General features: G+C 24.1%; 2 protein-coding genes across 2 annotated transcripts; both read left to right on the top strand.

Annotated features, from left to right (window-relative positions):
* The first annotated feature begins 365 nt into the window (after positions 1-365).
* LOC113851234 (agamous-like MADS-box protein AGL80) lies at positions 366-1,202 on the top strand. Its single transcript, XM_027481705.1, has 2 exons — positions 366-444; positions 589-1,202. The coding sequence occupies exons 1-2, from the start codon at positions 366-368 to the stop codon at positions 1,200-1,202; spliced, it is 693 nt and encodes a 230-aa protein (XP_027337506.1).
* Positions 1,203-9,109: 7,907 nt separating this feature from the next.
* LOC113851232 (agamous-like MADS-box protein AGL80) lies at positions 9,110-9,987 on the top strand. Its single transcript, XM_027481704.1, has 2 exons — positions 9,110-9,188; positions 9,335-9,987. Exons 1-2 carry the CDS (start codon positions 9,110-9,112, stop codon positions 9,985-9,987), a joined length of 732 nt encoding a protein of 243 aa, XP_027337505.1.
* Positions 9,988-15,478: the final 5,491 nt, after the last annotated feature.

Here is a 15,478-nt window from a genome sequence, read left to right as displayed (position 1 = left end):
CACTGATTTACATCCATACAAACATGAAAAATCCAGATTTCTTTTATCCTTCAAAAATGGAAGGTCATTCAAACAATATTTTATCGTAAAATTAACCCTTTATAATTCAAATCATACATGGAATTAATTACGAATTTTTGTGTAATGAATTCACATATGGTACCCAATTTGGTAATAATGTATACATTGGAATCTAATATTGAATGCTGCTTGCAAGACTTTGCCTAAATTCAATCTAGTTACATCTCAGACTTGTCTATATAAATAACATATGCAGCAACTCAAGTAGAAAGGCAACAATTTCAGATTAATAACATTTTCAGAATTTCCTTCTTGCTCCTTTCTTCTCTTTTCTGATCACTACCATGACTAGAAAGAAAGTGGAGCTTACATACATAGCCAATGAGTCAAAGAGGAAGGCAACATTGAAGAAAAGGAAAAATGGTTAGAGATTGGTTTTCTTTTATAAATTCATGTAAACCATGTATTAGACTAGCTAGAAGCATGCATATTTTACCATTTAATTAATAACATTTTATATTTTCGTTTCTCACTTTGTTACAATTCTCTATTTATGTTTCTTAATAGGTTTGATAAAGAAAATTGATGAGATTAGCACCCTCTGTGGGATTGAAGCATGTGCTATAATTTATTCTCCAAATGATGAACTAGACGTTTGGCCATCCGAATTGGGAGTCCAAAGGGTGCTTTCTAGGTTCAAGAGCATGTCTGAACATGAACAAGGCAAAAAGATGTTGAATCAAGAGAGCTTCTTGAGCCAAAGCATCATCAAAGCCCAAGAGCAGTTGAAGAAACAAAAGAATGAAAACAGGAAGAAAGAGATGAGTAATCTCATGTTTGAATGCTTAAATACTGGGAAGATTTGTGACAATGCTAGCATGATAGATTTGAATGATCTTTCATGGTTAATTGATCAGAACCTAAAGGAAATTGAAAGGAACATGAGTAGGATGCAAATCCAAGAGGTGACACCAATAATTGAAAATGGAGGAGAAACCATGAATGGAGGACAACAGGTAAATATGGATAATGTCCAAGTGCCAGAGACCAACATGGATAACATGCAAAGGCAGCATTGGACCTCAGAATTTATCAATGGTGTAGTTGGGGACGACATGCTCCTACCATTTGGAGATGTTAATATCCAAAATGGCCTTTTTCCTAACCCATATATCCCTTGAAAAATTATGTTACTCTATGTAGTGTTTCAAGAGTCTTTCCCATTTCAACCTTTCATGCTTAATTTTAATGTCTTTGTTTTCAAAAGTGTCTATGCTTAGACAAACAATTATCCTTCATCGTTAATAAATCATATTGTCAGTCTTTGTTGCTCTTAATGTCTATTTTCAAAAAGCGTTGGTATAAGCAAAATAAAAAGAGACTCTATTTGTGTCTTTTCAATCGCTAATATAGTTTCATAATTAACTTTTCATTATCAACGTGGATACCATGAATTTATGATAATTAGGGACTTTGTTATTAATAACGCATTGCTATAAAACAAAATAATGAATTGAATATAGGCTTCAGAACCTGAAACATTTATACAGTCCATACTTCAGAAGAATTATTCATATCTAAATCTGTATGTTTTGAATGCACTGTGTGTGTGTGTATTTATATAGTACTAAGGTTTTAGCTTTCATTTAGTTTGTTTAAGACAAGTTAAATATTATACTAGTTATTTTATCTATCCATTGTATGAATTGTATTGAATCTTAAATATGTTTTGGACCTATGAGTTATACCTGTCCAGGGTCCAAACATTGCTTTAATAAAATTCTAACATCTTATCATAGTTTTGCGATTCTTAGACCATTATATGCACATGTTTACGTGCTAGCCACACCCATCAAAGGATTAACATTATCATACCTAATTGTGAGTAAAAGATTATGTTCTTCTTAGTAATGAGTTTCTCCTGTTTCAGCCATCCAATTTTGGTTTTCATTGTCTTTTGTGAATTTGTCTTGCTTGGACATTGTAGTAATGTAATGGTCGCCATATGCAAGTTTATTTCCTATTTGCAAAAAAAAAAAAAAACAGAATAACTTCTCTTTGTCGTTCTTAAAAATGATTAACATTTTTCAAAAAAACGCTGGTGATTAGTGAAATAAAGAGTCTAAATATTTGTGTGGTTTTCAGTCACAGGTGTTTTTCACCATCAACTTGGATACTATATATCAATATATGATTATGAGTTTTAATGTTAAATTATTAGAATTGCAATGTTATAAAGAAAATGATTAATTAAAATCTAGAACATTTTTACATTGCCATACTTTGGAAGAATTCACACATGTTATCTGTATGTGTTCAATGGATGGAAACCATATATGTTTAAAGAGCTCTGCTATTTGGTGGGGAAAACTCTGCGTATGAATTTTAATGAAATTTTGTGGTTTGTTACTATTGATTTACTGTTGGATTAAAATAATAATAAACAGTCCTAATTTGACAAAAATGACAGATAATTCTTATTTTACACTTCCTATATATTTTCCTTTTGTACTGTTTATCTTTTTCCATATTTAATTAGTTTTTGAATAAAAAAAAGAAGTAATAATTAATAAGGTTTAACATGCATTTATTTTATTTAGATAATTTGAATATTATAGCAGCTATTTTATCTATACGTTATGCAAATTGGGTTAAATTTCAAATCTATTTCCAACGTCCTTTCTCAGGGTTGCACATGCCCAAGGTCTAAACATTATTCTAATTATTTTGGGAAGTCATTATTGGTAAATATTTTCAAACTGAAAATTTTAGTTTAATATATTTTTAAAATATTTTTAGTTGTTAGTTATAAAATATTTAAAAGTTAGTGAGTCTCACTTCTAATTTAATGACTCTCACTTATAATTTTATAATTTTTTTAGTTTAAATTTTACTAATAATTAAAATTATATTTAAAAAACTTCGTTATTTCTCTACTCTGGACACATATTTAGTCACAACTTCGTATTATAGCCTAATCAACCACAAGCTAGGAGATTAACCATGTAATTAAGACTAACTTTCCCCTCTAAATCACCCGTGGGGCATCAAGTTAGTGAAGGATTATAGTTTTCTTGACCCAATAAAATAAGTTACTCTTGCTTACATTTTCTCTTCTACCTGATCATGCAAGTTGATGAGGATGAAATCTTGTGCAAAGGTTTAAGAGTGTGAAAAAGGGTGACTTTTTAATTTGTGAACCTAACATAATCCGTTAATTTTTTTAATTAAACACTTAACTTGATTAAGATTAGTGATAAAGCATTTCGTGATAATAGTTAACATAATACACAACTTCATAGAGCAAGTTTTGATGACTTCGGATCCTGCATGTATTGCATGAAATAGAGAAATGTAATTACTATATATAAAAAAAAAGGTGATATTTTATCAGATTTGTAAACTCAATAACTGAATGAAAGTGAATGAATTATAATTTATACTCTTAAATTTTTTGCCACGGTTTATCTTATAATTTTATAATTATTTGTGGTACAATTGGGTCAACTAATAACTAAGACCATAAAAAATATCTAATCCCAACACATCATTTATAAGAAGACAAACCTAGCGATTAGAAATGAAAAATCGTAAACTATATTTAAATCGAGAAATAAATAGTTCAACACGTAGATTCTTCATTACCTTTTGTCATAGATTTAGTTATTTATAATCATAAATAAATTTAAATTACAATATTAATCAACCTATTTAATGATATTTCATACAAAGAAAAGAAAAAGAAGTTTACTCAATTCAATCTAACATTAAGGGTAAATAGGCTTGAATTCCTTTTTTTTCTATTTACTATGACCTCCTAAGAAATGTGATGAATCTTTGACAATTTGCATGAGAATTAGTTTTCCAAAGAAAAGTGAAAAGAGAAGAAGACTTGTTTAATAATTTTTATTTAGTAAGCTTTTTAAAATTCTCTAAAACATATATTTTTAAGTTTCTTAATTTAAAGAATTTTTTGTTGACTTTCTTTATTCCTTCTTTACTTTTCAAACTACTTCTTTTCATCTTCTCAAATAAAACTTAAGATTTTATTTGAAAGTTTAGAAAAAAAAAAGGTCAAAATACTAATAGAGGAGAAGTGAAAAAAAGAAGAGAAATCAAACATACTCTAATACAAACCTATAATATGAGAAACTTAAAGACAAAGAAGTAGCAGAGAATTTTAAAAGATTTACAAATCATCTCACTCTTATTAAGAAACTTTTAGAAAAGAATAATGATCATATATATCTTCTTTTTCTCTTTTTTTTTCTATCAAAAACAAATTCTCAAATAAAATCTAAGAGAAAAAAAAAACAAAATATTTACTTACATTAGAAACAAATGATCTCTGGATATTTATAATTATTGTTGAGGCCATCAAGACGTGTTATTAAGTTGTATGGCCATCAACAATTAAGCATGACCATGCATAATTTACAAATTAAAATTTTATACGAATATTTTTTTTTATTGTTTCTCTTTTTATAAGTGTTTCAATACATTCAACATTCCACATTAACGAAAAACATTGTGAACATGCTTATTAAAATAATCATATGTCATGTAAAAAAATATATAAGAACAAGTGAGAGTGTCATTGAAAATAAAAATTAAGATAATAATAAAAATGAGCAAAGTGAATTGTATAAACTAAAGTATAAATTTATTTTTATATGAATAGACTAACCTTGATGAAATTCTATACCATTTACACGAATAAATAGGAAAAAAAGGAGAATGTTCACGAGTGTCACTAGGACTCTAGTTCTGAGGAGAAAAGTTATATGAAGAAATTCTTTCAACATTAAATAGCGATTTATTTAGATTTGATCACATAATTTAAAATATATATTTATATAAAGATGAATTATCAAGTAAGAGAAACTTTTGTAAAAGAAACATATTATAATTATTAAATTTTATTATAAATTGTCAAGATTAAAACATATAAAAGTCACATAATACCTGTATAATTATATAGTCTAAATTCACTCTTTTTACTTTTGTATAAAAGTAAAAAAAAATCGAATTATATTCATCTAATTTTTTTTAAAAATACATTATTGATAACTTCGTATAAAATAATGTTTTATATAAATTCAACAGTTGAAAAATACTTATATATTGTTATAATAATTTAAGCTAAATTTTGAAATAATTAACAGTGTAATCAAATAATTTTCATTTTTATATTATTTAAAAAAAATATAATACATTAATTAAGTTTCATATTCATGAATGAGATACTAAATAATTTAAAATTAATTTAAAATTTTATGAATATAATCTATATGATCAAAATTTTTAATCCAATTATTAATTAAGCCTCTAAAATTGATACTTAGCAAATGAAAAATAAAATTGATTTATCAAATAAAATAATTTTAAAAATAAATTATTATAACAAGACTATGCTAAAATATATATTTAGATGTTTTAAATTAATATTATTTTAGCAAATTTTTCAAAAAATTAACCGACTCTAAACCATTAAACTAATTAAAACCAATTAAATTATGCGTGAGTTCATTTAAAAAAAATTAAAAAAAAAATATTAACAAAACTTGAACACAACTAGAATTATTTATAACATGACACACTTTAAAATTAAATTATTAAAATTATGAAATAGAAAAAAATATAAATATAATTGATTTCTCAACAAATATTTAAGGTGCAAGTATTTCATTAGTCGTATTATTATATTATTATTATTAACAAATGTATTAAAAATTTATTTATGAAAAATATCCTTATTAGTGCAATTGTATAAATAAAATACAAATGTTTTTTTTCTAAATATTTTAGTGCATGTTGATAATGTACTGCTTCTAAAACTCATGATAACAAATCTCTTTTTCTACATTTTTTACTAAAAATATATTCACTAATTTTATATCATTTAGTTAATGCAGTGCATTACATTAATTGTTAAATGTTACATTAATTTAATTTTATTATATTATTATATTATTTTTATAAATATACTACTTTATTGATATTGTAATTTATCATTAAATGCAATGCATAAATTCAAAAAATATTTAATAAATAATGGCTTAATTATATTAAATTAATAATTCATTAATTCAGATCTCTTTTAATTTTTTTTATTTAATTTTAAATTTTTTGCTTTATTGTTGGTGGGTGGATGATTAGTTATTATTGTTAAATAGGTAAAAAATTAATTAATATAAAATAAATAAATGAAATAATAAATAAATTAATAAGGTATTATATGAAAGAAAATTCATGAAATTTTTTTCCTAGTTTTTACTCTTTTATTAATTACATTAATTTTTCCTATGTGAGAAAGCCTTTAGGAAAGAATTATAAAAGTAAGAAAATAGTTTTTTAAATATATATAATAAATGATTGTTTCATTCATTACACGGGTACCATTAAATTAAAATAAATTTATTGAATAAAAATTAATTGTGTATTGAATGAATTTTTTTCAATTTATTAAAGTTTATAAATTAAAAAAAGTAAATAATTTATTGACTATAATAAATTTTTTTATCATATTAAATACTATTAAATAAAAAAGATGAATTCTTTTGATTTGAAAAATAAATTATAAAAATTTCAAATTTCAAAAAATAAAATAAGATTGAATTTTAGAGGGAAAGCGCCAAGATCAATATAGCATACAAACGATTTACATTTATATTACTTTAAGGACATGATTGAAAATTTAAACATCTGACCAGTAAAAAATATTATTTTATTTTTTAATATGATGTGTCAAATTTTAAAATTTTAAAATCAAATTCAAAATGAGATTATAATAATATTAACATTCAATATGTATATATATAATTAAATTCTTAAAAAAGGAATAATAATTAAAAAAGAATAAAAGTTAACAAAAAATTAAATACTCGTGGCAAGAAAAGTTAAATAACATAATAAATGAGATAATAGCTCCTATAAAAACATTTAAAATAATTATATTTAATATATAGAGATAAATAACTATAAAAAAAATCATTGATGACAATTATTCAAGCAGGCAAAACGCGCTTAAACTTTATCAACAGCTGTCGGTGATGGAGTTGAGTTCTTTTTTTATTTTTATTTATATATATATATATATATATATATATAATAAAGTAAGTTTTGAATTAAAATAATAGATAATTTTAAAAATATAAAAAGTATTTAATAATTTTCTTTTAAATATTTCAGAAATTGTTAAAATTATTCGATTGAGGTTCCTATATGAGAAGCCTGTATATAGATTAAATTGATTGTAATTAACTCAAATTCTATGAACTAATTAATTATTAACTAATTACTCTTTTATATAAATAATGAATTAAATAATTAAAATTGTTTTAACTTGCAATGATAATCTGTGCAATTAATTATTGATTATCTAAATAAATTAAATAAACTAAATTAGAAAAAAAATTGATACACACCTAAAAAGTAAGTGATAACAATTTTTAAATTTCTTTGCTTAGAATGATAAGATATATATTAAGAAATAAAATCAATATTATTATTATTTTATTTATATAAACTTGTTGTTAACTTCTTGATAAAATTTTAATATTATTTTTTAATAAGTGTATAAAGCATTTATGATTTAATTAAAATAAAAGCATAATTAAAAAATAAATTAATGCTATTTTAAAATTTAAATATATAGATAAAAAAATTACAGATAATAAAATAAAAATAACTGTAAATTAATGATCAGCAAAATATTTAATGGAAAAATGTTAAGAAATAAAAAATAATTTTTATTAAAATATATAATAATACACTTATTTTTATAATTTTTTATTTACTGTAAAGAAACTTTAACACAAATTATTATTTATTCTTTTACCCAAAAAATTATTATTTATTATTTTTTTTAAAATTAGTTCAGTATTTCATAGGTTCAACTATAGTATTAATTGTAAATAACCATGGTAACATTTTTTATAATTATATATTATCTTAATTATTTATATTTTTTTTAAAAATTAAACAACTATAAAAATGTAATCAAATGTTTCTTATTTTTATATTATTTAGAATTATATACTACATTGATTTTTATATATAAAAAGTGATTCTAAGTTGATATAAAATTTTAAAAACATAATTTATATCCTTGAAAATTTAATAGTTAGTTTTAAGATTAAATGATCTAATTAAAAGTTTTTAAATAGTACGAACATGAGTATAATTTATATTAATATAATTTAATTTGTCTCAGATACATACTTTTAAGTTACATATCAACTGATCGACTGCTAAAATTTTATAATTAATATCTTTGCCATTATATACGAATTTTATGAATGATAACATATTTACCATTGATTTTATAATGCATACATATTTATAATTTTAAATTATTTATAAGTAGTGAACATGTTACTTTATAGTTTATTATGAATTTAAGTATGGACGATAATTTTAATTAATTAATTTTTTAAAAATTAATTATACTTGTGTAGTGAAAAAAACACTCACTAGCTGGGGAATACATTTGTGATTGATCAACCATGGTTGTATAAAATTGTTGTGAATTTTTTTTTTTTTGAGGAATTTACAGCAATAATATATTAAAATTTTGCACTCTAATACCAATTATTACAATACTCTGATAATTAAAATTCCAAAAAAGAAAACTCTTTCATGAAAAATACATATTTTTTTAAAAATTTAAAACAAATTAAAATTATAAAGCGTGTATCCAGTTTTTTCATAGCACACCACCGTTTCTCAGATCGACCTTTTCCCACTTATTAACTTGAATTTGAACATGAAAATCTCTTATATCCTTTGTCATCCATAGAAGGTAGGTCATTTAAACAAAATTTTATTTTACAATCCTCTAATTGGTTTAATACATATATTTAATTACAATTTTTCGTGCTAATTAATGCAATGCAATGGTACCCACTTTGGTAATGAGAATCTCTAATGAATGCCACTAGCAAGACTTGCCCTAAATTCAATATAGCTACATCTCATTTTTTCAATATAAATAACACTACAAATTAGAGTAAGAAAGCCACATCAAATTAACAACATTTTCATAATTTCCTTCTTGCTCCTTTCTTTCTCTTTTCTGATCACCACCATGACTAGAAAGAAGGTGGACCTTTCATACATAGCCAATGACTCGAAGAGGAAGGCGACCTTAAAAAAAAGGAAAAATGGTAAGAGATTGGTTTCTATTTAATTCATATGAACCATGTATTATTAGCCTTTCAGCATGCATACTTTACCATTTAATAAATTTCAATTTCTCACCATTTTTCACTCTCTCTTTTTTCTCTATGGCTGTTGCCTTGTTTCTCAATAGGTTTGATCAAGAAGATTGATGAAATTAGCACCCTTTGTGGGATTGAAGCATGTGCTATAATCTATACTCCAAATGATCCTCAGCCAGAGGTTTGGCCATCTGAATGGGAAGTCCATAGGGTTCTCTCTAAGTTCAAGAGAGTGCCTGAATTGGAGCAAAGCAAAAAAATGTTGAATCAAGAGAGCTTCTTGAGGCAAAGGATCATCAAAGCCCAAGAACAATTGAAGAAACAAAAGAGTGAAAATCGGAAGAAAGAGATGACCCAACTCATGTTTGAATACCTAACTGCTGGAAAGATTTTTGACAATGCTAGCATGATGGATCTGAATGATCTTTCATGCTTGATTGATCAAAACTTGAAGGAAATTGAAAGGAACATCAATGGTCAAGTCCAAGAGGTTGCACCAATGATTGAAAATGCAGGAGAAATCATGAATGTAGGAGAAGCCATGAATGTTGGAGAAACCATGAATGGGGGAGAACAAGCAGTACATATGAATCATGTCCAAGGGCTGGAGACTAATGTGGACGCCATGCACAAGCAAAATTGGGCTATGGACTTCATCAATGGTGGTGGGAGTGGGAGTGACATGCTACCATTTGGAGATGTTAATGCTCAAAATGGCTTTTGGGCTAACCCATATATCCCTTGAAAAGAATTATGTTCTTCTTAACAGTGCTTCAGGAGTCTCTTTTGTTTCAATCGTCCAATGTTTTGTTTTCATAGTCTGTCTTTGAATGTTTTTATGCTTAGGCATAGTTTGCTCTTCCATCCAAATTTGTGTCTCATTTGCAAAATATATAGTTGGTCTTATTGTTCTTAATAATCTTTACTTTTGAAAAGTATTGGTAATCAGTGAAATAATAGAGACTCTATTTGTGTGGTTGGTAATCGCTAGTGTATTTTATACACTTCCCTTCATCAATTTGGATATTTTATTACTAATAATGCAATGTTATGAAACAACAGTGAATTAAAATACAAAATAGAATAAAAAAAAGCCTAAAGCATTTATACATTATTATACTTTTTGTGTGCATAAGAAGGGTTATTCTCAATCGATAGTTAGAAAAAATAAATTCCTAATCAACATGTTTACAGAACTCAGCTAAATATGCCAAATCTTTGTAATATACATTGCTATACTTTGGAGAAATTTCACATATAAATCTGTGTTTGGAAGGAAGCCTTTGACATTTAATTAGTTATCCAATAAATATAACTCTTCCTATGCAATTTAGTTTAACATGCATTGTGTTTGTTTTAGACAATTTCAAGATAAAATTATTCTATTTTTTGTATGAATTATATTCAATTTTAAATTTATTATGAACCTAACATTGATTTTGAAAATCTTGATTTCTCATTAGTGTACGCGAACATTGTGATGTATTTTCCTACTTTAAAAGAAGAAGAAATCTATAAGTCAGTGTTTGAAGTACATAATCTTGTTTGTAACCACAAACACATTTCTCCACTCTAATATTGGTAAAGAAAAAAAATGTTAATAAAACCATTTTCTGTTGTATGGTGGTTTATATTCAACATACACACACACACTGTTATATTGAGAAATATAGTGATGATTTGATTATTATATTTTTATATCCCTCGTTTTATCATAATCTATCATGGTAAAGAATAAACATTTGCAATTACATTATATCTAGTAGTGATAATTTAAGAAATCGACTTATTGTTTATTTTAAAAGATATAATTTAAAATCTTTATATTATTATGTAGATATAAAAACAATAAAGGAAAAAGTTTTCAAAATTTTGGATTACCATTTTTTTTTTTTTTTTTGCATTTCAAATGATAAAGAATTAATGTAAATAATATTGTTCTAATAAGGAGGATTTTTTAAAATTACCAATTATGTTCATAAAGTTACCATATTTAAAATTAATCCAAAAGAATGAATGAAATTTAGCAAGAATAAGAAAAGTACCAAAAAATCCGAAGAGATCATTCACACAAGGTTCACAAACAATTAATGGCCAATAAGAATCAGGTTTGGAAAATTTTCACTCTTTTTCTGTGTAATTTAATTTTCTCTCAACACTTAGATATCACTTTTAATTAAAGATTAAATTTAAATAAAAGTAGGTTCAATTTAATTCAAAAATTCTAATCTTTAAGAAATGAAACATGACATCTCTTAATTACCAAGCTCGATTCCTAAAATCTTCACAATTAAAGTTTTTTTTTTCAAGTTTTAACTCAAAAACCAATCTACTAATTATGTAATTGAATCTAAAATCAGCTCTTAAATAGACAATATAAGAGAAAGCACTAAGCATAGAAGACACTCAATTAAAAATAAACTTAAAATAAGATAAAAATAATGAAGTCATATAAAAATTATAATACAATTCAAATTTCTCTAGTATGAAAGTTTAGCAGTCTCACATAATATGAGAAAAAATTAAAAAAAATGAAGAATTGAGAAGAAACTCCATTAAAATTTTGATAAAAGTTGAGTTTATTCATCTAAATTGTAGCTTTGTACAATCCTAATTTAAAGAAGTTTGAGTTCTAAAACTAAAAATACAATTTCTAAATTAAGTTTTAACTATATTGTGTGTGTGTGATTTTTTATTTTTATTTTTTTATCAACTGATAGCATGATTATTGGCTAGACTGGTCTTTTGCATAGTAACACAACTAAATCACTTTAAAGTTCATTTTAATAAATTTGTGTAGACACACAAGATCATATATATATAACATGAACTAGTTAGAATAAAAATTTCATCCATTAAATCTTTGTGGAGTCACATCATTTGTGTGTTGCAAGCTTACACAAATAATTCAGTATGAATTTTCAAAATCTATTTACTCCATTCCACATAGCAACTTTACATCCCATATTCACTAAGAATCCTTTAAATACCAAACATTTAAACTTCTAAATGTTTTTAAATCCTAGACTTAAAAACATTGATAGCCATCATTTTTAACAGAACACAAGTCATAATTTACCACAAAAATTTGCACGCACACAAATTAAACAAATAAAAAACAAAACTCCACACAATTACTATAAAATATTCAAAACAAATAATAAACCCCAAAATCACATCCTAGTCTCTACCATTATAGCATAATGTTATACCTATGAAAAATTTACACCTACATTAAATTTTTTTTTATCAATTTTGAAAATGAGATAGTTTTTTACATATATTTTTTTTTCTCATGCAGTTATATGTCTTTTTTTATTTTATAATAGACTTAAATATACTTTCAATTCTCATATTTTAGCAAATTTTTATTTTATTTTGTTTAAATAAATTTTTATTTGATTTTTATTTTTTATAAAATTTTATTTTTAGTCTTTATTGTTAATTTGATCCACTAAAATATTTCTAAATGTTAATTTTTGGTTGGACTATATCAATCAGAAAAACTAAAAATAATAATTTACTAAAATATTGGAACCAAAACTAAAAACGTTTATTTGAAGAAACTAAAATTATAAAATATTAAAATATGGACATTAAAAATATATTTAAGCCTTTGTAATTAAATTGATATTTTTAATTAGTTATTTAATTACATGGTTTTTTATTTCTTTAAATATTTTAATCAATACTTAAATATATTCAATTAACATAAAGTATAATGAGTTATTTATAACTCATACTAAACTAATATTTCATTAATGAAACTATTTTTATTTTTGTAATTTAAATTTCAAACATCAATATTTTTGTCGCAATAAAAATAGTCTTAATCTTTAAATGTTTTTAAAATTTACAGAGTATGTATAAATATCGGTGAAATATATAGGATACTCACTGTTTGTCAATATCTTTAAGTGGTTTGGCTCTTTGAATTTATTTTGTTACGTATATGTTATATATTATGAAATTAATTTACGTTCACGAGTAACAAACCATCAATATAGAATGCTAACCATTGAATTTAGTAAATTTACAAATTAATTCTTAAAATTGTAAGGGTAATATATTATAATTTTTATGTGATGAACATATATAGTTTCAAATAGGAAATCCACAATAAAATAAAATAAAATATTAAAACAATTTCTTTCTTGCAAAGGCTATGGAGAGGGAAGGTCCCTCTTAAGTGTTTCATTTTTTCTTGGCAATTGTTGTTGAATGCACTTCCTTGTAAAGGTTTATTGATTGACCGTGGTGTTCAAATTGATGATATAACTTGTTGTTTTTGTAGGAACTTCTAACTCATTTATTTTTAACGTGCTCAGTTTCATCTCAAATCTGATACTTTACTGTGCGTTGGCTTGGATTCTCACTGGTTTTGCCTTCAGATTTATCGACTCACTTGCTTTCTTGGGTTGGTGTTGGCTGTAGTAAAAGAGAAGAAATATGCTTATTAATTATTTGGGTAAGTACAGTGTGGTCTTTGTGGTTGCATAGAAATAGAATTATATTTTCTAATGGTGTTTTGGATGAGAGGGAAGTTCTAGATTCTATTATTCTGAGATCCTGGAAATGGTTATCACTTGTTAGTAAAGGAGAAGCTATTATGTTAGCTGATTGGTATTTGAACCCACGAAATTGCATCTGTTTTAATTTTGCATAAGTATATTTTTGCTTTTTATTTCTCTGAGTAAGTAATTTTTTGTGTATATGTGTTTTGAGTTCCCCTTGAACTCTTTTTAATAAGATTTGTTTTGCCTATAAAAAAAAATAATTTCTTTCTTGATTCTCTATTTTTTCTTTGCACCACTATGAGAAAGGAGAAACTTGCATTCGTTGTGAATGATTCTGCAAGGAAGATAGCATAAAATAAAAAGAAAAAAAAGTCTAATGAAAAGGATTCATGATGAACTCACTGCTCTACATAGGATTAATACATTTGCTATAGTTTAAGTTTAGTTACATTTTTAGTTTCTTTAATTTGAGTTATAAGCGATTTTAGTTTTTTTAAATATTTTTGAACTATTTAAGTTTCTCTATTTTTAAATTTGAGAAAATTTAGTCTTCCTCATTTATTTTACCTAAAATCTTGAGGGTTTGTCCTGAGATCGGAAAATAAAATAATTGTAAAAGTTTAAAAGTAAAAAAAAAAAAAAAGCAATTAATAAAATTTAAAGAGAAAAAAACTAAGTTTTTTTTAATGAAATTTCATATTTTAGTTAATTAATTTTGAATAAAAGATAATTTAATCAATTCAATTTTTAAATATTTTAAGTAAATAAATAAAATTTAAGATATTTAAATAAAAAATAAAAACCTAAATTTATATAATTTAAAAAATAAATACATTTAAACCTATATGTTATAGTCACTCTAATACTTAGCCATACATCTCCATATTTGAGATTCAAAGGGTGATTACCAACTTCAAGTTGTCATGAATTGTTTTTTTTTTTTTTTTTTTTTTCTAAGCAAAGGATTCTAAGGGATTTATTTAGAAAAAAATTAAATATATTTTTTTTTGAAAAATCTCAAAATATGTCTTTTATTTTTTTTTATAATTTTTAAAATCAAAATGACCATTGTGTACTAATATGGAAGAGTAAAATAACTATTATTTGAAAATTTTAAGAATTATTTTTTTATAATTTTATAAATTAAACTAACTAATCTTAGGAAAGACCCTGTATAGTATCTAACCCATACATATTTGACTAGCAATTTTAGTGATCATTCTCTTATTTTGTGGGTACCAATACTTTAATCAATCATTCACAGTTTTATTTAGAAGAAAAGTGTTATAGAAACGACTAATGATGCTTTTCAGGCAAGTGAACTTGAAGAACAACCTTGCAATAGCCCCACCCCACAACCAAGAAGATGAAGAAGTTGGACAACCATAACATACAATTTAACTTTTCAATTTTAAGGCAAATAAATAAAGGTATTAATTATAATAAGAAATGTAAATTGTGACTTGTACAAATGTTAGGGTAATGTTATTTTTTATTATCATAAAATGTTATTATTTTTTAAAAAGTTATTAAATGGTGCAAATTTAATATTTGGTGTTAACAAATCTAATTATGTCTCAACGTATATATTGGGTATAAGTTTAATTATCGTTTTAATTAATATTATAATTTTAATAATTAACTAGTAGTAGCTTCTGCAATGCATAAATATTTTACTTTAATATATATTAATAATTAAAAAATAAAAATTTATAAATT

Source organism: Abrus precatorius, unplaced genomic scaffold (assembly GCF_003935025.1).
Source record: "Abrus precatorius isolate BTA unplaced genomic scaffold, Abrus_2018 Scaffold9, whole genome shotgun sequence".
In the NCBI taxonomy this organism is placed as follows: Eukaryota; Viridiplantae; Streptophyta; class Magnoliopsida; order Fabales; family Fabaceae; genus Abrus; species Abrus precatorius.
This window is presented reverse-complemented; position numbering and strand designations above follow the sequence as displayed.

Bases quoted from the DNA above. Each gene is read 5' to 3' on its own strand.
- LOC113851234 (XM_027481705.1), top strand. From the start codon at position 366: ATGACTAGAAAGAAAGTGGAGCTTACATACATAGCCAATGAGTCAAAG. The intron at 445-588 runs GTTAGAGATTGG...GTTTCTTAATAG, and splicing joins ATTGAAGAAAAGGAAAAATG to GTTTGATAAAGAAAATTGAT.
- LOC113851232 (XM_027481704.1), top strand. From the start codon at position 9,110: ATGACTAGAAAGAAGGTGGACCTTTCATACATAGCCAATGACTCGAAG. The intron at 9,189-9,334 runs GTAAGAGATTGG...GTTTCTCAATAG, and splicing joins CTTAAAAAAAAGGAAAAATG to GTTTGATCAAGAAGATTGAT.